Raw genomic sequence first — 26384 nt, forward strand, 5'->3', positions numbered from 1 at the left:
CTCCCTCTACCTGTGGCCACCCACGGGTCACATGATTGCAAGACAGAATTCCTTGCTAGAGAACAGTAAACACAAAACATGCACAGCTGCAATCTGACCGAAAGAGGGTTTTTTTTTTTTTACATAGGCATTCCAGGAAGTAATGTAAACTAAATTAAGCTCTAATTCATGTGGGACAGCGAGAAAGCGATCGCGTGAAACAGGTAGCTTATTCCTTGGGTTGAAGAGTGAGTCCTCGTCTAGGCGGCGAGGAAAAGGGAAAGGGGCTGTGATGATTGTTGCCTGGCAGAGCCGGGGGATGGGTGAGATTGCCCTGTTCTTATTACTTCTCAATGGCCGGATGTTGATGACAGGTGGCTCCTCTGCAGAACTGAAGGTCGAACTCCAGCAGGCAGGAGCCCAGCTCAACCCGCAGTTCCTCTCTGTAACCATCGATGCCAGTCTGGCTTCAGATCCCAAATACATGACCTTCCTAGGGTGAGTGCCTACCTTTCCCTCGGATTAGTCACAGTCATACAGTGCTATCACGTTACCTTAACACGGGGTCAAAAGAGAGGCTATTTCACTCTGCATGATAGTTTTTGAGTTACAACAGGGTTTTTTTCTTGCCCACGTCTAGCTCAAAAGCTTGAAATTTTAAACCTAAACTGCACCACCAGTGTATTTAACCCAAAGCAAATATACTTGGTAGTTTAAAGGTTCTATTTGTGCAGTTTTTACCTTATGAGGTTAGCTAACAAAACCTTTTGACCCACAGGAGAGGTGGAGGCATATTTTCAAAGCACTTAAAACTTACACAATATAGTTAAGTAGTGACTTACAATAAAAGTTTTCTTTGGTGCAGAAGCTTCCTAGTTTATTGCAAAGACTGCTAGTGGTGACTTCAGAGTTCTTAGAAAACCTTGGTTAAGAGAATCATTTTGGGACCACTTAGAATCTAAAGTTTGATAAACTATAATCAAGAAAGGGGGAAATTATCAACTTAGGCTATTGTGGGGGGTTATTTTTCACACAGAATCTGGTTGCATAAAATGGGTCACTGTGCTAAAATAGCTAAATAACTAAAAGAGCAGGTTGGGGAGGCGGGGCTAGTGGTTGAGAGGTGGGGCTAGTACTGGGCAGACTTCTGTGGTCTGTGCCTTGAAAATGGCAGATACAAATCAAGGTCAGGTATACACAAAAAGTAGCACATATGAGTTTATCTTGTTGGGCAGACCTGATGGACCGTGCAGGTCTTTTTCTGCTGTCATCTACTATGTAACCTGACTTAACAGTAACCCATGTTGATAACTCCCCCCTCCCTAAAGACATTTATACCTTATCCATTAAGCTGAAATGAAAATTGTATTTGAATCTTTTTAATATCTTTGCAGGGCTGGTGCAAGAACCTCAGGTGCCCTAGGTGAACCTTCATTCTTGTGCCATCTCTTCCTACCCACGCCCTTACCTCCACCACTGCCGCAGCATGTGCCAAGGAGTCATGGCAGCATCGATGGCCATGAAAGAGAACAGAAGCTGGCAGTGAGCTTCTGAACTCCTGTGCACTATGCTCTGAATGGCCAGCTACATAAGAACAGAACATAAGAGTAGCCATACTGGGTCAGACCAATGGTCCATCTAGCCCAGTATCCTGTTTTCCAAACAGTGGTCAAGCCAGGTCACAAGTACCTGGCAGAAACCCAAATCGTGGCAACACTCCATACTACAACTCCCAGGGTAAGCAGTTGCTTCCCATGTAGGTTTCAATAGCAGACTATGGATTTTCCTCCAGGAATTTGTCCAAACCTTTTTTAAACCCAGATATGCTAACTGCTGTTACCACATCCTCCGGCAAAGAGTTCCAGAGCTTAACTATTCGTTAAGTGAATAAATATTTCCTCCTATTTGTTTTAAAAGTATTTCCATGTAACTTCCTCGAGTGTCCCCTAGTCTTTGTACTTTTGGAAAGAGTAAAAAATCGATTTACTTCTACTCATTCTACACCACTCAGGATTTTGTAGACCTCAATCATATCTCCCCCTCATCCGTCTCTTTTCCAAGCTGAAGAGCCCTAACCTCTTTAGCCTTTCCTCATATGAGAGGAGTTCCATCCCCTCTATCATTTTGGTCGCTCTTCTTTGAACCTTTTCTAATTCCGCTATATCTTTTTTGAGATACGGCGACCAGAACTGAATGCAATACTCATGTTGCAGACACACCATGGAGCAATACAAAGGCATTATAGTGTTTTCGGTCTTATTCACCATCCCTTTCCTAATAATTCCTAGCATCCTATTTGCTTTTTTGGCCGCTGCCGCATACTGAGCAGAAGATTTCAGTGTATTATCTATTATTTATTACATTTGTACCCCATGCTTTCGCACACGTAGCAGGCTCAATGCGGCTTACATAGTAACAGAGTTACAAAGTCTTTAAGAAGATTATACAAATTGTAGTAAACGTAATAATAAAGGGGTAAACTGATGAGTAAATTGAGCATAGGAGGGATTGAGTATAGAAGGAAATGAACGTTAGGAGGTAGGCGTAGGGAGGATGGAAAAGATAGGGGGTGGCATATGGGCATGGGAGACGTTGATTAATATATATGCCCCGAATGTAGGGCAGGGGGAAGTTTTTGATTCTGTGAGGGAGGATCTTTCTCATTTTGTTGCTGGAGAGGTAGTTCTTGGTGGAGACTTCAATTTAACACCAGCTGCCTTAGACCATTTCAAAGGGGATGGGGGACTGCTCTAGCTCATAGAGAGAGCGAAAGATACATACCTGTAGTCAGTGGTGTGCTGGAGCCGGCTTGCACCGGCTCGCAAGAGCCGGTTGTCAACTTTGCTCAGCTCTTGCGAGCCGGTTGTTGAATTGCGTGAGCCGGCTCTCTTCCTCCCTCCCAATCCGGTCCCTTACGTCAGCGACTTCACGAATTCTTCGGGGTCGCTGCAAGCGCTGACTCTCCCACGCTGGCGCTGCAGGTTCGCATTTTAAAAATGGCCGCCGAGACTTCTGCTGAAGTCTTGGAGGCCGCCCTTGTAAGTCTCGGCGGCCATTTTGAATCAGGTAGTGGGTTTTCGGGGGGATTTGGGGGGCTCAGCACACAAGGTAAGGGAGCTATGTACCTGGGAGCTTGGATTTGGTAATTTCTGAGATGGGCATCCTTGGTTTCCATTATCACCGAAAATCAGAAATGACCAAGTCTAGGGACGACCATCTCTAAGGATGACTTAAATTTCAAGATTTGGGTGTCCCCGACCGTATTATCGAAACGAAAGATGGACGCCCATCTTATTTCGATAATATGGGTTTCCCCGCCCCTTCGCCAGGACGTTTTGCAAAACCTGGGCATCCCTTTCGATTATGAACTTCTATGATTCGGATTATTCTTTCCAATGTGCATCACCTTGCATTTGTCCACATTAAATTTCATCTGCCATTTGGACGCCCAGTCTTCCAATTTCCTAAGGTCTTCCTGCAATATTACAGAGTCTGCATGTTTTTTAACAACCTTGAATAGTTTTGTGTCGTCTGCAAATTTGATCACCTCACTCGTCGTTCCGATTTCCATAACATTTATAAATATGTTAAATAGTACCGGTCCCAGTAAAGATCCTTGTGACACTCCACTGTTCACCCCCCTCCATTGAGAGAAATGACCACTTAACCCTACCTCTTCTGCCCTGCCAATTCAGGCATCCTGTTTGCATGGAGGCAGCACCTGGCTGGACATTGTCTGAGGGTGACTGGGCATGTTCAGTGGCACATATTTAGATACTGCTGCTGAAAATGCCTGGCTAACGCCTAAGCCGAAATTGGCTAGATTGTGGGCATTCTGGTGGGGGGGGGGGGAGCGGAGTCAGTACTTAGCTGGTTAAGATAACCACATAAATAGGACCACATAAAACGCAGTCCTATCTTTATGTTTCAACAATTTTTATTGATGATTCAGCTAAACAAACAATTACCACCTTCAATATACAATGCAAGGCTACTTTGTAAACTAAGTCATCTAAGTGTAAACAAATCAGTGCTTACATCATCAAGTATATTTAAACCATGACCCCCCTCACCCCCACACCCAATCCCTTCCCTCCCTCTCTTGTTGTGTTTTAACTATGTTTTAATTAATGTTACTCTTAGAATGTACCTCTTATCCCGTACAGCTAAAAAAAAAGGGGGGGGGGGGAGACAACGGAGGAAGGGGCGAGGAGGGGGGCCCACATGGCCAGCATTTTTACGAATGTGTTTTCTTGTTCTGATTTCCTCTTCCGCTTGCAACGAAGCATCCCCACCCTGCCCCTCCAGTCCTTAAATAGAGTTCAGAAGCAGACTCCCGGCCCTGTGCGGAAGGGACTCAACATAAACGCCCCTCACAGCTTGAAATAACTTTAATCGTTTAGGTATATGCTTAGCATATTGACACTCCAAAAGCATCAAGGCATGCAATCTATTTCTCCATGTCCAAAACGATGGTGCTTCATCTCCCACCCAAACCCCTAAAATCACTTTCTTCCCCAAAATTCCTGCTTTCCTAACAAGTAAAGTATACGATCTATTGCGTATATGGAATTCTTCATATTTATCTAACAGCACTGCCACCGGGGAGAATGGTATTTCACAGCCTAACAATCTCCCTAGATAACCAAACACCGCCTTCCAAAAAACCTGGGTCGTTTGGCATTCTCACAATGAGTGAAAAAAGGAATTCGATCCCTGTTTACATTTCTGACACACCGGTGCCTCTACCGCCCCTATCTTAAATAAGCGATCCTGAACATAGTCCTATCTTTAAGCATTTCTTCTTAGCCAGTTAAGTGCCGAATATTGCACTCAACCAGCTAAGTTTTATCTGGCCACATATGTCCAGATATTCAATGCCGGCACTCAGACATGGTACGACATTGAATATCTGGGTATAAAACCATTGGCAGTCAACAAAATATTGACCACTACTGCCTGAATATCAACCCCTCAGAATGCAATACACAGGGGTTCAGAGCAGAGGCGTAGCTAGGTGGGTCATCAGGGGAGCAACTGCTCCCCCAAATGGACTCCCACCAGCGTCTATTTTTCACACGACCTGTCGCATGAAAAATAAGAGCCAGCACAATTGGCAGGCTGCTGTTCGCTCCCCCCAATTCCTCAACCTGGTTACGCTTTTGTTTTAAAGGCCCACTGTCCAGCTGCAGCTGATCAAGACTTGTGAGAGGGGGGCAGGGGGCAAGATTCCTTGGGCCTGGCCTCCAAGGGGGGGCCCAGTGCCAGCAAGGCTTTCAGAGGCAGGCAGAAAGTTCTGTTCCCTCGGTCTGTCTCTCTCCTGCTCTTGTGTTGGGACCCAGGTGATTATGTTAACGCAATAACCTGGGTTCCGGCTCACAGGAGCAGGAGAATGACAGACCGAGGGAGGAGTAGATGCTAGGTAAGGGGGGCAGCAAGGGTGGTCCGAATGGGTGGGCATCATTAGCAGCCCGGGTAGGGGGGCAGTGGCCCGAGTGGGAGGGGCAGACAACGGTGACCCGAGTGTGGGGGGGGGGGGGGGAGATCTGGTGGCAGCAGCCTGAGTGGGGGGGGGGGCAGCGGCAGTACTTTCTGCCACCCAGCCCCCACCCCCACAAGTTTAGCATTGTAGGCAACTGGCTAGTTTATCCAATGGTAGTATCAACCCCAAGTAATAGTTGAAAGTCAAAATGCAAACACATCTCCTTCCTTGTACAAACCCCCTTTCAAACAATTACTGCAAAATTTGGGGGACCCCGAAAGGGCACACACATATTTATGCATGTATACCCATGTACAATTCTATAGTACTCAGATCCCATGTGCAAACCATACTTTACATGCAGAAAATGTTTTATAAAATTACTCTCTAAGTGGTAAAGAGGAAAAGAATTTGGATTTAGCTCATGCCCTTCTCAGAATTTCAAGGGAGTTAGGTACAGTAGACAGTTTCCTGAGTCTGGAAGGATAATCTACAAATAGGAGAAAGAACAGTAAAATAATTGAAGTGACAGATTCCTTCCAGAAAGGACAGTAACAGGATGGAAGAGGTAGCAAGGAGCACAGGAAGTTATTGGGGCTGATAATCTGCCTCCTTATCTATGAGTTTGAGGGTTTGCTGCTGCTGTGGTAGCCTGATAAAGACCACAGCTACAGTTTACAATTGTTGACTTGTGAGGAATGTCAGAATCCTTTAAGTGCTTTGCAATCTAATGGAAAAGGGATTCAAGAATGTGGGGAGGTTTTGTTTATTTGTTTGTTTTTCACTTGAAATCAACCATCTGTAGTTCTGAATCTTGAAATAAGTCCTCACAGTTAAAAGCATAGTCATAGCTAACCAATTTGTCCTATTTCATGGTGCTCTCATTCCCAGCTCTCCAAAACTGCGGACTTTAGCTAAAGGTTTGTCTCCTGCCTATCTGAGATTTGGCGGCACCAAAACGGACTTCTTGCTTTTCGATCCAAACACAGAGCCCTCCTTAGAAGAGAAACTGTATTGGGAATCGCAGACCAGTCCAGGTGATAATATATTTGCATGTTATATGTGAAATGTGGACTGTTTAAACATAATCTAGGTTTTTGTGTGGTGGGATAAATAAATTAAGATGCCAGGAATCCTGCTTTATTAATATCATGGTACTTGATATACTGCATTCCATTAAACTTATCAATTCAGTTTACAATATAAAATAAATCAGAACACACAGGCATTATTTATTTATTTATTAGGATTTCTTAACCGCCTGTGTGATGAGATTCACCCAAGGCGGTGTATAGCAGGTACAGTTTAGCATAAAACTAACAGTTTTGTTAACAGCATAGCAATAGTAAAATAACCAAGAAAATCATAAATACAATAAATGAGGTAAACTTGAAAACAGTAAATTGAAACCTAATAATAGAACTACTGTGAAACAGTATCAAAAATATACACATTTAACAGCACTGGAATTCAAATACCAGAGATATAATACAATGTTAGCATAATACTAATGATACACCAGGTGAAAGCTTGGTTCTTCAACCAGGCCTTTAATAGAAGAAGTAACTAAAGTGTTAGTCTCACTCACACACACACACACAGAGTGACTCAGGCTGCACATACTGCAGCAGGACATGTTTATCCACTCCTACCCTAGCTGTGCAACTTTCTCTAAATCAGTCACCTACTTTTTAACTCTTCCTACTGTCTTACCTATCTATGTGTTACATCTTTGCTTTATCCTTCACTATCAATTATAATGTTCTATTACATATTGTGTTGACATTGTAAGTAGTATACTCTGCTATACTTCGTATTGTTATTTGAATATTTTTACTGCTGTAAATGCCTATTGCTCATGTTAGATCTATTCTTACTGTACACCACCTTGAGTGAATTCCTTCAAAAAGGCGGTAAATAAATCCTAATAAAAATATATATTATAAAGGCACATGAATGTCTATATGTCTTTATAAAATAGTAGGGGTAAACCGGCAAAAGTCACAGCTATTAAAGCAGCCCCACACGCAGTGTCCATAAAGAGAAGATTCATGGGTGTAATAATTTCATTTACTTTAAATCAATTACAAGTCTCCTGTGTTGTATACTCTGCATTTCATGTACCTCTTCTCACACTGTCACGTTTGGCAAGTCAGCTGACCACATTGTTGTAAAAGGAAACGTAGTGGTGGTGTTTTCCTGCACTACAGAGAGGGGTTGCCTTCCATGCATTGGCTGTGTTTTACGCAATACATTTAACACAGCAGGAAACACAGAGCTGGTGAAATAAAGCCACAGGACCTCACTTGCAACTTTTATTTTTAGGACGGGAAGTCATGTGAATCTCTTCCTCATTACACTGCATGTGGGGCTGCCTTGCTAGCCCTTGCTGAAAAGCAGCACGTCCTGCTTGATTTCCAATGTCACCAGAGAGCAGCTGGGCTGTGAGATGCAGCTTCATCATACATTTGCACACTTAAATCACTGTAAACGTAGTCAGTCATCTTACAGACTGCTGGTATATCTTCTGCTATTAAATGTTTGATAACAAAAACTAAATGGATCTAGAAAAGTACCTTTTAAATGGAATTATATCAGAACTTTAACACATTCATTTTGCAAAAGGAGTTATGTATTTACCGGCAGCCAGTAAGGAAATAATTTTATGAACCATAGGCTTGCATAAAACACTCTTACAAAATTAGGTCCCACCTAAAAGAGCATGTAGTGCAAGCTAGTGCATATTTCTCCAGTGGGCATCTTAGAAGTGGACAATTCAAGCTCCTCTTGTTGACCTATAAGTGCTTTCACTCTGCAGCCCCTCACTACCTCTCCACCCTCATCTCTCCCTACACTCCTTCCCTAGAACTCCGTTCACTAGGCAAATCTCTCCTAATTGCACCCTTCTCCTCCATTGCTAACTCCAGACTCTGTTCCTTCTATCTCGCCGCACCTTATGCCTGGAATAGGCTTCCTGAGCCATTACGTCTAGCTCCATCCCTGGCTGCCTTCAAATCCGAGCTAAAGGCCTACCTGTTTGATGCTGCTTTCGACTCCTGACTTGTAACTTTTATCTTATCCTTATGTAGGGTTAACATTTTTTGTCCTCATAAAAAGAGGACACTTGCCCCGCCCCTTTCGCATATTCACCTCCTCCCCCAATCACCTTGTCTCTCCCCTGTCATCTCCACTCCCCCCCGTCACCTCCCCTCCCCTTACTCTACTATCCTGGTGGTCTAGAGGTACCTCTTCGGGGCAGGAAAGAGCCCCCTCTTTCCTGCCCGGAGCACTGCTGCCAGCTGCCCTGCATCCTGTGGTGAGTCCAGCTCTCGGCGTTTCAAAATGGCCACCGAGAGTTGCAGTCTCACGAGGCTGCGTCAACTCTCGGCGGCCATTTTGAAACGCCGAGAGCCGGACTCACAGACAGTATGCAGGGCAGCTAGCAGCAGCGCTCCAGGCAGGAAAGAGGGGGCTCTTTCCTGCCCCGAAGACGAAGCGGTACCTGTAGACCACCAGGGATAGTAGAGTAAGAGGAGGGGAGTCCCGCGCCCACCCCCGCCAGCCAGCCCGTTTGTCCAGAAATCCGGACAAACGGGCAGGCTGGCCAAATCCGTCCGGATGCCCGGACAGGTCCTCAAAAAGAGGACATGTCCGGGTAAATCCGGACGTGTGGTAACCCTATCCTTATGTGTCCTTCTGTCTGTCCTTCCCTTATCCTTTTTGGTCCTGTCAATTTGTCCTGATTTAGATTGTAAGCTCTTTTGAGCAGGGACTGTCTTCTTCATGTTCAATTGTAAAGCGCTGCGTACAACTGGTAGCGCTATAGAAGTGATTTATAGTAGTAGTAGTAGTTTGGGCAGAGTGTGGGCGTAGAGCACATGTTCTGCCCCCATTTGCTTGGAGGTAGGTAAAAGGGTTATATAATAGGACTATAAGTCCCTGTAGTCTTTTAGTTCCCTGTAATAGGCTCTCTCAGAGCACATGTCCAGCTTCCTGTGTCTTATGGGGCTCTTTTTATTGGCTTGTCTTGATCTCTAAGCAGTGCTTTTTTTGTAGAAAAAAAGGTGCCGGTACTCATTGTGGGCGGGGTCACCACACATGGCACCGCCCCTATTACAGCCACACCCACATTAGCCACACCCCTTATACCAGCCATAGCGCATATAAACAGACATCATTGAAAATATTATACTAGTATAGGAGAAAAAATAATGTGATTTTTTTTCATTATAAATAATTTCTGTAAGCTGTTACAGCTCCAGTATACCCAGTGCAAAATAAGACAAATTCCAAATACTAAAATGAAAATAAAATGATTTTTTTCTACCTTTGTTGTCTGGTGACTTTGTTTTTCTATCCATATTGGTCCCAGTCTCTGATTCTGCTGCTCTCTATCTGTTCTCTTAACTCCGTTTCCAGGGCTTCCTTTCCATTTATTTCTTTACTTTCCTCCTTTCTTCTTCTTTTGTTGCCCTGCATCCATAAGTAAAAGGTGGGTCCTCCTCCATGGAATTGACTAGAGGAGGTATAACATGGATCCAGCTTTTGCCTATTTTCTCAATCCATGTGCAGTTTTTCTCCTCTCTTCCCTTTCCCTCATCTCCATCCATGCGCATCTTCTTTTTTCTTTCCTCCCCTCTATTCATGTCCAGCACTTCTCCTCTCTCTTTCCCTCCATCCATGTCCAGCATTTCTCATCTCTCTTCCCTCCTCTGTATCCATATAAAGCAATAATTCTCTCTCCCCTCTCCTCCATCCAAGTCAGCATTTCTCCTCTCTCCTAGCCAACTCCTCCATCCAACCATGTCCAGCAATTCTCCTCTATCTCCTGCTCTCCTCTCCATCCATTTCTAGCATTTCTCCTCTCTCCCCTCCATGTCCAGCAATTCTCTCTTCCCTGTCCTCCCCTCCCCGTCCAGCGATTCTCCTCTCTCCCCTCCATGTCCAGAAATTCTCTCTTCCCTGTCCTCCCCTCCCCATCCAGCGATTCTCCTCTCTCCCCTCCATGTCCAGAAATTCTATCTTCCCTGCCCTCCCCTCCATGTCCAGCAATTATCTCATCCCTGCCCTCCCATCAATGTCCAGCAATTCTCTCTCCCCTGCCCTTCCCTCCCATCCCATGTCCAGCAATTCTCTCTTCCCTGCCCTTCCCATGTCCAGCAATTCTCTCTCCCTTGCCCTTCCCTCCCATCCCATTTCCAGCAATTCTCTCTCCCCTGCCCTTCCCTCCCATCCCATTGATTTCCAGCAATTCTCTCTCCCTGCCCTTCCCATGTCCAGCAATTCTCTCTCCCCTGCCCTTCCCTCCCATCCCATGTCCAGCAATTCTCTTTTCCCTGCCCTTCCCATGTCCAGCAATTCTCTCTCCCTTGCCCTTCCCTCCCATCCCATGTCCAGCAATTCTCTCTCCCCTGCCCTTCCCTCCCATCCCATTGATTTCCAGCAATTCTCTCTCCCCTGCCCTTCCCTCCCATCCCATGTCCAGCAATTCTCTCTCCCCTGCCCTTCCCATGTCCAGCAATTCTCTCTCCCCTACCCTTCCCATGTCCAGCAATTCTCTCTCCCCTGCCCTTCCCTCCCATCCCATTGATTTCCAGCAATTCTCTCTCCCCTGCCCTCCCCTCCCATTACTTCCAGCGATTCTCCGCCTCTTTCCTGCCCTCCCATCGACGTGCAGCGATTTTTCCGTCCCTCCCCTGCCCTCACCTCTCCCATATCCAGCGATTCTTCGTCCCTCAGCGTCCTCCTTCACTGCCTGCCAGCCAGCGTCGGACTCAGAAGCGAACGGTGCAGGCAGCGATTGGCTGGCAGCGTCGTAGCTTCCCTCTGCATGTCCCGCCTACAACTTCCTGTTTACGCATAGGCGGGACTTGCAGAGGGAAGCAACGACGCTGCCAGCCAATCGCTGCCTGCACCGTTCGCTTCTGAGTCCGACTGGCTGGCAGGCAGTGAAGGAGGACGCTGAGGGACGAAGAATCGCTGGATATGAGAGAGGTGAGGGCAGGGGAGGGACGGAAAAATCGCTGCACATCGATGGGAGGGCATGAGAGAGGCGGAGAATCGCTGGAAGTAATGGGAGGGGAGGGGAGGAGGAGAAAAAGGTGCCGGTACGCCGTACCATTGCGTACCGGCACAAAAAAAGCACTGTCTCTAAGCATACTGGGCAAGTCGCTCCCCCTCCCTCTTCTCTCTCTGTTGGATCTGTGAAAATTAGTCTGCAGCATGTTTCTTCTGTGAACTGAAACTCCCTATGCTGTGTTCTTGCTACATGATCCCTTCAACCCATAGAATAGGCTCCATGTGGTAATGTGATGGCAGGTGTGGTTTTAATCAGGTACAAACTTAATCGTACATACAGGGTTACAAGCAAAAAGGAAAAGAGTTGATTCATAATGTGTCCCCTGTTACTTCACAGGCTTTAGGCCCAGATGCATCAGCCTTTCGTAAAAAAATGTAAAACGTAAAAGTCCTTCACAAATTTTAAAAAACGAAGAATGCACCAAAAAAACAAGTCTTTAATGTTTGGTACGGTATTGTAAAGTACCATGCATTAAAGATACATTAAATTGGTGTAATCCCCGTCGGTAATCGGCCCCTAAAGCATGCGCAGATAAGCCAAGCGTTATGCTGGCTGCTCTGCGCATGCCACAAACGTCAAAACAAACAAACAAACAAAAAAAAAAACAACACAAACACGTGGCTCCCCGCTTTCCCCTACATACAATATAAAATCTTAACAAACATCAAAAAAGGATTGGGAGGGGGCAAAGGTGCTCATCAGGAGCATCCTGTATGGACGGCCTTGCCCCCCCCCCCCCCCCCCCCGTCCGAGGTTGCCGCTGCTCCCCGCTTTTCCCTGTATGAAAAAAAACCTCAAAATACAAATCAAACCTTTTGCAGCGCCGGGCCCCCCTCCCTTCCTGTCTCTCTCTTCTCCTCCTCCCACCACTGCTCTGCCTCCCGCCATCCTCCGCCCCCATGCCCCGCCCCCCTGAGGTAATCGCCACCGCTCCCCCCTCCTCCTTAGCGGGCCCGCGCAGCGCCTCTCACCTCTGTGTGAAGGCGCTGCACGAGCAGAAAGAACAACTGATGCCTCCAGTCTTCGCGTCTCTCCTTTCCTCTTGGACCCGCCCTTGTCTGACGTAAGTAACCTACGTCAGACGGGGGCGGGCCCAGGAGGAAAGGAGAGACGCGAAGACTGGAGGCATCAGCTGTTCTTTCTGCCCGTGCAGCGCCTTCACACAGAGGTGAGAGGCGCTGCGCGGGCCGATGAGGAGGAAGGACCAGTGGAGGGGGGAGAGGCACGGGGGCGGAGGATGGCGGGAGGCGGAGCAGTGGTGGGAGAAGGAGAAGAGAGAGACAGGAAGGGAGGGGGGCCCGGCGCTGCAAAAGGTTTGATTTGTATTTTGAGGGTTTTTTTCATACAGGGAGAAGCGGGGAGCAGCGGCGATCGCGGGCGGGGGGGGGGGGGGCAAGGTCATCCATACAGGACGCTCCTGATGAGCGCCTTTGCCCCCTCCTGATCCTTTTTTTTTTTTTTTCAGTTTTAGATTGAAGCAGGAGATTGAAGCAATTCGCTCATCTGCATTCTGTTTTCGTTTTCTGCTACTGTCATCGGAAAATGGCCTTTAATGCATGCCACGGTTCAAAAATTCTTTGTTAAAGGGTCGTTAAAGTTTAGTGCATCTGGGCCTTAGTCCAGCTCAAATACAGTCTCTTTATTTCTCTCTGGTTCTTCACATATTACTGTCATCACTCTCTCTTTAGGGTTGGCTCCCAGCCTAGCCCAATATAGTGCCAATTAACACCTTCCTGGGTTCCCTCTGGATATACATCGAATGCAAGTACTTTCTGCATACAATTCCAGGTTATCTCCTACTTTAGTAATCTTCACACACCCACTCTGAAGAGTTAAGCTTGAGCCACAGTGCGTCCTTGATCCTCTCCTCAGGTACTACAGCTGAGCTTAGAAAGGAGTTCTCTGCACTCAGGGCCTCACTATCCTGATCTGCCAGAGAGCTTTTGACCTCAGCCTGGTCTGAGCCCCGCCCCTCTGACTCAGCCTCAGCAGACTAGCGCCACCTGTTGTAAGGTGACTAAGCTGCACCAGTGAAGGAGAGTTTCTAAGAAAATCCTGCATTGTACCACCCACTCCCTCGCATTCCAGCTAGGTCGTTCTTAGCGCCTAAAAATAGACTCTGCTTTATAGAATTGTCTTCCAGATATATAACTCCTGTAGACAAAAGTCCCTCTACAGCTCCAGCATTATATATTAGGGCAGAGTGAGGGTGGGAACAAAGTGGCTGAAGGGCAATGGTGTGTTGGAGTTGTCTTGCACCAACTCGCAAGAGCCGTTTGTAACTTTTTTTCAGAATTTTGGGAGCCGGTTGTTAAAGTAGCATGGGGGAGGGGGAGAGAAAGGAATGCATTGCCCCCTTAGTCTACCCCTCCTGCCCCCCCCCCCAATTGCAGGTCTGGCTATGCCCGGAGAGAGATTCTGTTGTTAAAAATTTTCCAACACACCACTGGTGAAGGGCTACCGGTAGCAGGTGAATATCACTACTGTATGTACAGTGGCTGGAAGTCAACGTATTACATGCATATTCAATGCTGCTGAATACACATTTATTTTTAAATGCCACAGTTGATGATTAAAACAAGGTGCTGCTTGTCACCACTGAATATGACTGATTATTAGGGTGAGAACATAAAAATAGCCATACTGGGTCAGGCCAATGGTCCATCTAGCCCAGTATTTTGCTTCCAACAGTGGCCAATACAGATCACAAGTACCTGATGGAAACCGAAATGGTAGCAACATTCCATGTTACCAATCCCAGGACAAGCAGTGGCTTCCCCAGGTCTATCTCAATTCTACGTCACTTTATGGAGCAGTGCCAAAACTGATCCCAGGCAATGAAGAACTGTGGATAAAGTGACCTGCATATTATATCTTCTTATCTTAATATTCCATTTAATCTGCATTTTAAAGTATGAGCATGCTGCTTGAAACCATTGTGCTAAGGGCCCTGTTTACTAAGCCGTGCTGTAGGCAAGCTAACTTTTTAGCGTGCGCTAACAGTAAAGACACCCATTATATTCCTATGGGTGCCTCTAGCATTAGCGAGCGCAAAAAAAGCGATCGCAGCTTAGTAAACAGGGCCCTTAGAGTCTTAGGGTTGTCAACAAAATAGTCAATTGACTTGTCTTCAGATTACTTTGGATGATGTTGAACTGCTGATCTCTGTTTTTTTTTCCCCCTTGGCTTATTTATCCTGTAGGTCTGTGTGAAAAGAGATATCTTCCCCTTGCTGTGGAGAAGAACTTGAAGACTCAGTGGCCCTTTCAGGAGCAGCAAATACTCAAGGATCAATTGCAGAAAAAATTTAAGAATACTACTATTTCAAGTAAGATATCCATACAAATCAAACTGGAATTGTTTTTATGTTCCTAACTAAAATTGCTGGATGTTGTAATCATTCTAGCACCCCAGGTTTTTTTTATTTGGATTTTGCTCACACCTTTTTCAGTAGTGGCTCAAGGTGAGTTACATTCAGGTACACTGGGTATTTCTCTGTCCCTGGAGGGATCACAATCTAATTTTGTACCTGAGATAATAGATGGCTAAGTGATTTGTCCAAGATCACAAGGAGCAGCAGTAGGACTCGAACCAACCACCTCGGGTTATCAAGAGTGCTCTAAACACTAGACTACTTCTCCACTCCAGGTTGATTAGTAGCTTCCAGATCTCTGGTTCCATATTTTACATATACAAAGTGTTAATTTTGTGGTTATACTGCTTTGTGTATAGGTACGCATATGCACACACGGCTTTGAATTTGACTCTGAAGTACTTCAGAATATTACGCCTCGCCTCAACTCAAATCAGGTCACATGACGTTCTGCAAGGAAACACCATGATTGGTTGCATTAATGGCATATTGCCCTATTCCATAACATTTCTGCCTTACTGATGTTTCAGTACCAGGAAAATTCCCTTTCTCCCGTCAAGCATGTAACCAGCATTCTATTCTGATTCATTTTCCAGGAAGCACAGTGGACTTGCTGTACAGTTTTGCAAATTGTTCTGGTCTGTCTCTGATTTTTGGCCTGAATGCTTTACTCCGGAAGGGGAACTCCCAGTGGGACAGTTCAAATGCTAAATTACTGTTAAATTATTGTGCTTCAAAGCAATACAACTTATCTTGGGAGCTAGGCAACGGTGAGTACACTAAAAAAGGTTCCAGTGAATGTAATGCTTGCGAAGGAGTCAAAGCATACTGTTTATCTATAGCTGTAGCCAGTGGTAAATTTTTAACACTGGGCTCTCTCTCTGGGTGTAGCTAGCCCTGCAATTTTGGGGAGGGGCAGTGGTAGACTGGGAGGGGGGTCAACACATACCCCCCCCCCCCCATGCAGGTGCGATAGGCATACCTTTGCTGGTAGGAATGCTGAGCCTCACCAGCCAAATAAAGGAAATGCCAACACTCCCAAAGCCCCCTTTGACCTCTCCCAAATAGTTCCACCATTCCAGCATCTTCCTCCCTTCTCCCTTCTAGCCCAGCACCTGCTCCCTCTTTCTCCCCTCCCCACTCTTGTAACTTGACATCTCCCTGTCCCATCCACTCCCCCCCCCCCCCAGCATCTTCCTGTCCCTTCTCTCTTCCCTCCTGCCCCATCCCCTGTGGTCCATCATTTCTCCCTATCTTCTCTCCCGCCAGTTGTCCAGCATCTTTCCCTCACTCCCTTCTGTCCCTGGATCCAACATCTTCCTCTTTCTCCCTGCTCTCTCCTGTGTATATCTCTTCCTCCCTCTCCTGCACCCCCATGTCCAATCTCTCTTCCCTCCTTTTTCGAAAATGACTACATTTGCTATTTGGATTTGGGATGTTTAGCGCAAAACATCCAAATCTGACTTAAGACTTCATATCGAAAATACCCTTCTTTATTGCTGTTGCCTTTTTGTGATTCTGATGCACAGTACATTGAACACTTTATGCATCATTTAAGTATACACTGGTCCTTTTTGTAGGAAGCATTTGAATTTGCAATACAGCACCATTAGTTAAGGTTATATCACATTTTCCTTGGGTAGATCATGTCCTATATGTTTGTATTTCAAGTGTGACTTTTTTGTCTACTGTTCTACACTCACTGACTTTTACATTTTTTATAGTTATCACCGTGCATTCGCACAACTTTGTCACACACGAAGCACAACTCAAAATACTATTGTTTACATAATTGTGATCCATTTTGGTGGGATATAATGATGGCATATTTCCTTTTTTCTCTAAGGTAGCCAGACACACACTGTAATTGTCGAATAGTATTGTTTATCTTCACTTAGTCTTCTATTATTGTTTCACTCATTTTAGCTTTTAGTTCTGTATTATCTTTCCTCCTTCATGGCTTATTCTGCTCACATACAACTTACTATGTTTATTTTCCTTTACACCTCTGTTACACGTCACAGCAGTTCAGTTTGGGTGCCACATCGGGCATTTAAACTTCACTTGCATGTGCAGCCATTCTAATTTGCATACGAAATGTTGCCGGATTTCTCCCGCAGCAGGAACATGGTTGATTGTCTCACTTTCTGCTTTTTTTGTCAAGTGCCAGGTAACCTTTACTTTTCATGTTTTGGAATTTAGTGGTCACAATATTTAAAGGTTCTGTTTTCTCTGACTTTAGTTGCTTTTATCACTATTCACCTTCACGGTTCTGTTTGGTTAGTTTCTCTTCACTATACATTTTCTCGCCTCGATTCATTTATATTTTAATTAGAGAGGTGTGGTAGCCGTGTTAGTCCACTCTTAAAGGTGCTTTGATGTCCCCATTCATACCCCCACCCTCCCACTCTGTCAGACAGTCAAAGTAATGCTGATATTTCTGGTGTGGAGAGGTAGATCTGGGAGTCATCAGCGTAAAGATGATATTGAAAACCATGGGATGAGATCAGAGTACCAAGGAAAGAAGTATAGATGGAGAAAAGAAGAGGTCCCAAGACAGATCTCTGAGGTACACCAACTGACAGTGGGATAGAAGTAGAGGAGGATCCACTAGAGTATACACTAAAGGTATGCTGGGAGAGATAAGAAGAAAACCAGGAAAGAACAGAGCCCTGAAATCCAATTGAGGACAGCGTATCAAGGAGTAGGCTGTGAGTGTCAAAAGCAGCAGATAGATCGAGAAGGATGAGGATAGAATAGAGACCTTTGGATTTGGCTAGGAACAGATCATTGGAGACTTTAGCAAGCACTGTTTCAGTTGAATGAAGGGGGCGAAAGCCAGATTGAAGTGGATTAAGAATAGCTTGAGAGGAAAGAAAGTCAAGGCAACGGCGGTGAACAGCACGTTCAAGTATCTTGGATAGGAAAGGGAGGAGGGAGATGGGAGATTTGACTCATGGTTATGTCGAGTCTGTTAGACGATCGGTTTTGCTTACAAGAGTTAAGGTTCCATTTTTTTATCTTTTGGAATCCTCACTTTCTTTGTTTGTTACTAAAATAGTTTACCTCACACACATTTTCTCTTTCCTAAGCCCATCTCCCCCCACACATTCTCTGTCCCTGTTCCCCACCTCCTACCCCAGCACTTTCTCCTCCACTTCCAATCCAGCTACTTCTAATCCCCATCCCCACCAGTCAGCCTTCACTGTCCTGTCTCCACTTCCAACTTCTGCAACCTGGCTCTAGTTGTTTAATCCTCCTATATTTGTTCCATAGATTTCTTGGCAGTTCCACCTCTGGGACCACTATTCTGTTTTCTTCTGGAACAACATGGTTCTCAGCAAGTCTGAGCTACCAAATCTCCTACACCGCTCTCTGTCTTACGAGAACAGTGAAGGAGTTTGGGCAACATGTGGTTCAAACTTAGAGAGAGATGAATTTTGGAGGCAGCAACAGAATAACTGATATGGATGCGGTGTCGTTAAAGGGTAAAGGGTCATGGATTTGACTCATGGGGAGAAAGAAAGAGTCAGAGGGCCACACTTGGGATAGAAGGCCTTGCAATGAATAACTGCTGTAGGAGCTGATGAGACAATGTTTACAGGAGGTACATGTCCAGCTCCTGGTGAAGATGTAGCTTTTAGGGGGGGCTACAAGTTCCAGCAGTAGAGGGATCCTAGCCCAGAATCCAGAATTGAAACTGATTAGAATCCTGTGCCTAATGTAACCTGGACACACAAGAGATCCAGTGAGGATAAACTCTGGAAGGAGAGGGTCTTGTGAGACTGTAAATCTCACAGAGGCTGGGAGAAGGAAAACACTGGAAAAGCCTTCAGTTGTGCTATGAGATTATGATTTGGAATGGAATTGAACTTTACATGCTGAATCTGATCCCAAAAGCTCAGCATAGCTTTTTGTGAATTGTGCTCCTTGAATTGTCCCTGTGGAGCAACTTGGAAATATTTTTTTTTCCTGTGTATTAGTCATACTAGTTGGAACCACACTTGTGGAGGGGTTGCAGTTGTTTCAGGGTCCTGACTACACTAAAATCACATATCAGAGAGCAGGACCAGTGTTGGGGGGAGGGGGGAATTCTGGGTCAGCATGTCTTTTTTCCACCTCATCCCACATCTCCCTCACCTTCCTGATCTATCTTTAAAATGCATTTTTCTTCGCAGGGGGTTGTTGGCGCAACAGTGTTTCTGATATGTTGCCTGTGGCCTCCTCAACACTTTCCCTTGGCCAAGGTCCACCCAGGTGGACACAGGAAATTCCTTCGGGGGGGGGGGGGGCAGATCATGACAGAAGAAAAGTGCTGAGGATGCCGCAGGCAGCATATCGGAATTGCTGCTGAGCTGGCAACACCCCTGCGAAGGAAAATGCATTTTAAATTTAGACCGGGAAGATGAGGGAGACCTGGGGCAGTGGTGGAGAGAAGAGGAAGACATGCCAGTCTATAGGGGCCCTTTGGAGCAGCTGTTTTTGATGTAGATTGTGGGTAGGGGATTCAAAGAGGGGAAAATGCTGGACCAGGGGTAGGGGGGAGGTGAAGGGGAAGAACTGATGAGCCTGGAAACAGAGGAGAGGGAGAGAGATGGTGGACAATGGGATGGAGGGAAGGAAGAGAAAGGGATAGAAGTTGGGGAGAGGGTATGGAGGGAGGAGAGAGAGAGATACTGGATGGGACGGCAGTTGGGAAGAAAAAGGGAGATATTGTGGACCTGGGAGTGTAGGGGAGGGAGGGCGAGAGAGATGCTGGATAGAAGGGCAGTTGGGAAGAGCAAAGGAGAGTTGCTGGACCTGGGGGTGGCGAGGAAGGGAGAGATGCTGGAGGGCAATCTAGAAGAAAGAGAGAAAAACTGGACCTGCAGATGGGCATGAGGGAGGGAGGGAGGGAGGGAAGAGAGAGGAAGAAATGTTGGGTCTGGAGTGGAAGGGAGGGAGAGATGCTGAACAATGGGATGGAGGGAGGAAACAGATACTACATCAAGGAAGAGGGAAGAAGAACAGAAAAGAGAGGGAGTAATGTTGGACCATGGGGGTGGGGCGAGATGGACCTATGGGAGGGGGCAGCAGTAGGGAAGAGAGGTAGTGGAGGGAAAGGGACAGGGAGATGTCAGGCAGTGAGAGTGGGGTGGGCTACAAGAGTAGACAGAGGGAGAGGAGATTCTGGAAATGGTGGAACCATGTGGGAGAGGTCAAAATGGGGGTGGTAAAAAGATGAGTGAGAGGAAAATAGTGAGTACAGAGGTAGAGGTAGAAATGTGGTAATGGAGAGTAGATGGAAGGAAATAGGAGGCTGGGAAAGGAAGGAAATGGGAGAACTATGGACCGAGAAAAGAACGGAAAATTGATAAGCAGCTGAAAATTTAAAAAGGAGAAAGGTGAGGAGAGAGGGTAAAATTTGAGTAGAGGCAGAAAAGAAAAAAAAAGGGAGGAAATAACTGAAAGGGAAACATCAATATGTTAGAGACAGGTGTAGTGAAGGAATGGAGCAAGAGAGAAGAGAGGGGAAAACAAAAATGGACAGCAGACACTGGAAAGAGAATTAGCAGAAGACAAAAAAGAAATCAGAAAAGAGAACCTGGGACCAAGAAGATGGAAAAACAAAATGTCTAGAAAACAAAGGTAAAAAAAAAAAAGTTGTATTTGAATTTATTAATTGAAATATGTTAGCTTTGGGATATGTGCATCATAGATGTTTTTGTATTCTATTCAGTGGTGTAGCCAGATGACTGATTTAGGGGAGGGGGCTTGAGCCCAAAATGGTTGGGCACCAAATTTTCTTCCCTCCCAAATGCAAAATATGAATAGCTGAGCTGTTGGGGATCCCCAAGCCCCACCAACTGAAGACCTCCTTCAGCGGTGTGCTGGTAAATTGTTAACAGGGGGCTCTCTCTCGCCAGCAAAGTAAAAGAGAATTCAGTAGGGGCCCAAGCCCACATTTTGGGATCCATTTGTTAAAGTAGCCATGGAGAACCGGCTCCCAAAATTCTTAAAAACTTAACAAACGGCTCTCGAGAGCCTGCTCCAGCACACCACTGGACCTCCTCCTCTGATCCAGCAGCCAGAAATCTTCAAGTTCTGCAGCTAGTGGCAGTATCCCTGAGCTGCCACTGGCACCCCCCCCCCCACCCCCACCACCAAGCATGTTCAATTTTCATGCATGTGTGAAAGCTGAGCAGGGGTGGGGGTCAGCAACAGCTCTGAAATATTGCTGATTGCTGGACCTGAGGAGGGGGAGGAGGTGGTTGTCAGCTGGTGAGGCTTAGGGATCCCCACCAGCCACAGCAAGGGAGATGTTAATTTTGAGGGCCTAAACCCACAGTGGGGGGTCCAGCTCTCCTCCTGTCATGGTTATGTCACTGATTGTGTTCAGTACAAAATAAAGTGCATTTCTGTTTTTATTTTTCCAGTGTTGCAGTACTTGCCGAGTTTAAGTTCTTGGGTTGCCGGTTCAGTTTTGGTGGTCTTATTTCTGTTTCTAATTTGAGATCCCTTGCTCTGTATTTGGTGAAGGGCTGTCTGTGTTTTGTGTGTGAAGAAGTCATTTAAAGTTGTTTTATGTGTGTTAGTAATGGCGGGTGGGGAGATCAAGAGAGGGAGCAGGTAGGAGAGGGGATGGAGTGGGGGGCTCCCTTCTCAATTTCTGCCCTGGGTCCCTGTTTGTCTAACACCAGTCCTGTCAGAGAGAATATGGTCACCTGGCCATTGAGTGCTTTCAGCCATAGTGTACTGTACCATCTGACCAACCACTCTGAAAATCGCTGCTTTAGATGATCAGAAACTGTCTCCCTCAACAATTGCTTACATAGCATATATTACAGTGTTGCCTCTGTGGCATCTGATTATTTTACTGCAGCTGCTCAGAACTGACTGCATTGCAAAAGACTCACTACAGATGCCCTTACCAGGGCCATCATACTACCTGTGGCACTGCCCTACCAACTAAGAGACCACCCTACTTGTGCTAGACTGTTGGCTTGACCTGACTTGATAGTGTTGCCTGGCTGTGCCTCCAACTGTAACATAGCCAGATCAGGAAGCAACGATATATATCATAGAAAAATTTCTTTACTTTTTCAAAGTGAATGATGATTCTTTAAACAAAGTAGGTGTATATAAAATGAGTACTTAAAGTTCTCACCACAGGTTTAATGTATTTTGGGTTCCAAAGGCATCTCTATCTGTCAGCAGCCTTAGACACACTGAAACCCAGGGCAAAGACAGGACTGGGCCCATCCAATGCTGAGTGTTCTGAAGCTCTGCCTCAGTGACATCACTCAGTTTCACCCAGGGGGGGCCCTTTGGTGCTGGGATCCTGTGTACCTGCTCTGCTCAGTGATCCACATTAGCACTGGCTGGTGTCTCAAAGAGCCATGCTATACTCTTGTAATCGTAATGTTTACAAAGTAATTCCCTTTAGACACCCACATTGCTTGAACCTACCATGCTATGGGTCTTAAGGTTGGTAGCAAACTATTACTTAACTGTTTTCTTACAATTACTTGGGAAGAAATTGAACCACAGATCAGGTCATCCGGTCTGTTTCCTAATCCATCCTTCCCTTCTGTATAGGAATGTTCAGTTTTATCATTTCTCATTTATTTCATTCGTGCTAGACTGCTTCATTTGCGATACAAGTCAAAGCAGTTCACAAAATGAATATAAGCGGAAAAAACTCCATAATGGTAACAGAGAAGCAGATAAAACACAAGTTATGTATTCATACTCTGAGACAGAGATCTCTGTCTCTCTGTCTCCAATGGTGGGCCTTTCAAAAAGAACCAAGACTTTTTCATACTTTATTTCAGAAAACCAAGAACTAATGCAAAACTAGAGTTTCTCATCTTTAGCCTCTCTTCTTCCTTCCCTTCCAGGATCCCAGAATAGATGTATTCTTTGGTCAGGATTCTGGTAATTACTCACTGTTAACAGTACTTTGTGGCTTACAATCAGTTTCCACATTTCACATTGTAAATCAGTGCAAGTGCTTTCACTGCAGACTTTTTATAGTTCTTGCTGTTCATTTTAGAGCCCAACAGTTTCAGGAAGAAAGCAGGCATCTACATTGATGGTAGCCAGCTTGGCCAAGACTTTGTTCAACTTCATAAGCTTCTGAGCAGCTACAGTATCTTTAGATCTTCTGGCCTCTATGGTCCCGATGTTGGGCAACCTCGAAAGAAAACTCAAAAGCTTCTACAGAGGTAAAACAATTTTTCCATTTCCAAAATAGTTCTGGATGTACTCCATCACATTGGCCAGTTCAGTGTCCAAGGTCCACAGTAGATGTCTAGTTTTCTGGCGTCAGCTCGTGTTTTACACACGTGCTGAGGCCTCCTTTTACCACAGCTGGTAAAAGGGAAGTCTCGCTTTCCTACAGGAAATGGCCAGGTGGCAAGCAAAGCAATTGCCGTGCGGCCATTTCGGTGAGGGAGAGACACCTTACCTCCACCCATTGAGGTGGCAGTAAGGGCTCTCACGTTAACCCGTTGGTAACCGAGCTGCACTGGAAATGACGGCGTGCTAGGGCTGGGAAGTACCACCGGGCTGCTGCGGTAGCCCGGCGGTACTTAATCCCGCATTGGGCTTACTACCGCTTAGTAAAAGGAGTCCTGAGACTTTTAGGGTAAAAATCATTTGTATCTGGCCATTCGTAGATGGGAGATAAAAATTGGTGATCTTTTCTAAATTACTGGAAAATGAAGTTATTTATATAGTTATGTATTTATGTGGCTTTAGCGTACACCCTTTTCAGTAGTAGTTCAAGGTGAGTTACATTGTGTTACAGTAGTTATTTGCCTGTCTCCGAAGAGCTTATAATATAAGGGGCAGTTCTTTAGCAGGGCCCTTCCCATTAGGTGTCCTGAGCACCATTACTATAATGGCTTTGAGCACCAAGATGCTATGCTAGAATGCCAGCACGTCAGCATTGGCGCGCTTAAGATAGATGGGAACTTTTATGCCAGATCAATGGCAGGCACAAATGGGTGTACTTAAGAGTTCCACGCTATCCCCTGGTTTCTATATAGCACATTTTAAGCTCCGCTTGCAAATCCGGTCGTATTCTGGATTTGCACGCACAACTTAATTAGTTAACAAGCCAGTCAGTGCTGATAATTGCCAATTAACAAGCAACTATTGACACTAATTGGCATTAATTAGAATTTACATGCACAACTGTGTAAAAGGTCTGTTTACGAAGCAGCGCTAGTGGCTGTCCATGCGCTAGGGCCGACACGGTCCATTCGCTTTGAATAGGCCGTGTCGGCACTAGCGCATGGACAGCCGCTAGAGCTGCTTAGTAAACCGGAGTGTAAGTGTATTCTGTAACATGATGCCCATAAATTCTAAGTTTCATAGTTGAAAAAGGGGCGTGGCCATGGGTGTGGAATGGACAGGTCATGGGCACTTCACAAATCTATGCGTGTTGTTATAGAGTACACCCGGACCACTCCTAATTTAGGCATCAGCATTTACACCAAGTTTGGCATAACTGCCCACAACTAAATTTAGTCGCGAGGACGGACGCTCGGCATATTCTGTAATCCGTGCAGAAATTTAGGCCTACTCTACAAAGTATAGAATATGCCTAGGCGTATTTTTTTTTTCCATGCAGATTTTTCAGGTGTCATATATAGAATGTAGGCCTATGCACATAACTAATAGTTATGCATGTAAATTGGAGACATGCTTCACCCATGTGTATGTTACATGCTAAACCACTTACACGCTACCTGATAGAATAGTGTGTAGCGCACTTATGCATGAAAGTACCACTGTTTTGTGCCCTTACATGTGAAAGATGTGTATGACTACACACACCTAGTTATAGAATTGTCCTTTAAGTCTTTGCCTAACGAAATGGAGGGTTAGGTGACTTAACCAAGATCACAAGGAGCAGCAGCGGGATTTGAACCAGGCTTCCTTGGATCACAGCCCAGTGCTCTAACCACCAGGCAACTGAGTAAAAGAGAAAAAGGTGAACGTGGGGTTTATTTTGTAAATGTTCCTACAGGTTACATTACAACTTGAAATCAAGGAGTCTTATATTCAGAACAGGCTCTTGCCCAATTAAATCACAATGAGTGGGCCGTCGCTAGATTTTCAGCAACACTTAAGCGCATAGTGCTACTGAAAATCTAGTGTGACCCCCGTGGCACTTGCCAGAAGTTGGGGAGGAGCCAAGAGTTATGTGGACACCAGTGATATTCACTGCCGATGCCTGCATAATTAAACGGGCATGTAGGACCAAGTCAAAGGCAGTTTCAAACTTTGCCTGGGTAGCTATGCAAGTACAGTACTGAACACTGGCTGATGGTGGACACTCTTTTATGTTAGTATTATTTGATTGGCAGTCAGCCCAGATATTCAATGCCAGGCCATTTCCGGTGATCGGTATTGAATAGCCGGGGTTTTTTCACCAGCTTAAACTGACCCGGCTAAGTTAATATTCAGTGCTGGTCGGTTACGTTTATAGCAGCCAAGGATAGGACTGCTATTCATGCGGTCTGGTTTGGCCGCTAAACTTAGCCAGTGAAGTGCTGAATATTCACAGCTAGTCAGTTATATTGCTCGATATATCTGGTTAGCCATTAAGTGCTAATATTCAACAGAGATAACCAGCTATTAACCATCCAATAGCCATTCCTGCTGGTTAAATAGTGCTGAATATCAGTGGATTCATTTCTTTTAGGGTTGTACATTTAATGCATTAATAACGCAATTAACGCATTAAATGTTTAACTTGCATTAACATTTTTCACATGAGTTAACTCGGCACTTGGCCAAGTCTCTCTCCCTTTTTTTTCCTTCTGGAACCTTACCTCTCCGATGCTCCAGCAGCTGCCTCCTCTGTGCACTCCAAGCCTCTCTCTGTAACAGAAAGTTCTGTCAGAAGGGGTAGAACTTCTGCTACAGAGGCTTCAGGCGAGTGAGGCAGGGAGAAGGAGCTGCTTGTCCTTGTGCCGCGCCTTGAGAAGCCGCTGCGGGGTGAGACCCTGAGACAGAAAGAGAGAGAAAGATGCAGATGGTTGGGTGGGGGGGAGAGGAAAAGAGAAAGTGAGAGTGTGATGTGGGGTGGGGTGGGGGAGGGGGACCATGGTGGGAAAAAGATGGAAAAGAGAAAGTGATAGAGAGAGAGAGAGAGAGAGAGAGAGTGATGTGTGGGGAGGGGGATCGCGGCAGGAAAAAGAGAACATGAGAGAGAGAGTGATGCTAGGGAGGAGAGGGACTGCGGTGGGAAATAAGTACATAAGTATTGCCATACTGGGACAAACCAAAGGTCCATCAAGCCCAGCATCCTGTTTCCAATGGTGGCCAATCCAGGTCACGAATACCTGGCAAGATCCCAAAAAAGTACAAAACATTTTATGCTGCTTATCCCAGAAATAAGCAGTGGAGTTTCCCCAAGTCCATTTTTATAATCGTCTATGGACTTTTTCCTTTAGGAAGCCGTCCAAACCTTTCTT

The 26384-nt window shown here is 45.6% G+C and overlaps 1 protein-coding gene across 1 annotated transcript in view; it reads left to right on the forward strand.

The window, feature by feature from the left end:
* The first annotated feature begins 203 nt into the window (after positions 1–203).
* Positions 204–26384, forward strand: part of HPSE (heparanase) — a 71186-nt gene continuing 45005 nt past the window's right edge. The window contains exons 1-5 of the mRNA XM_030192483.1: positions 204–477; positions 6353–6498; positions 14743–14868; positions 15510–15683; positions 22949–23120. Coding sequence (XP_030048343.1) covers positions 272–477; positions 6353–6498; positions 14743–14868; positions 15510–15683; positions 22949–23120 — 824 coding nt within the window. The 5' untranslated portion in view covers positions 204–271. The remainder of the gene's footprint in view (positions 478–6352; positions 6499–14742; positions 14869–15509; positions 15684–22948; positions 23121–26384) is intronic.

This window comes from Microcaecilia unicolor, chromosome 2, assembly GCF_901765095.1.
Source record: "Microcaecilia unicolor chromosome 2, aMicUni1.1, whole genome shotgun sequence".
Taxonomy (NCBI): domain Eukaryota; kingdom Metazoa; phylum Chordata; class Amphibia; order Gymnophiona; family Siphonopidae; genus Microcaecilia; species Microcaecilia unicolor.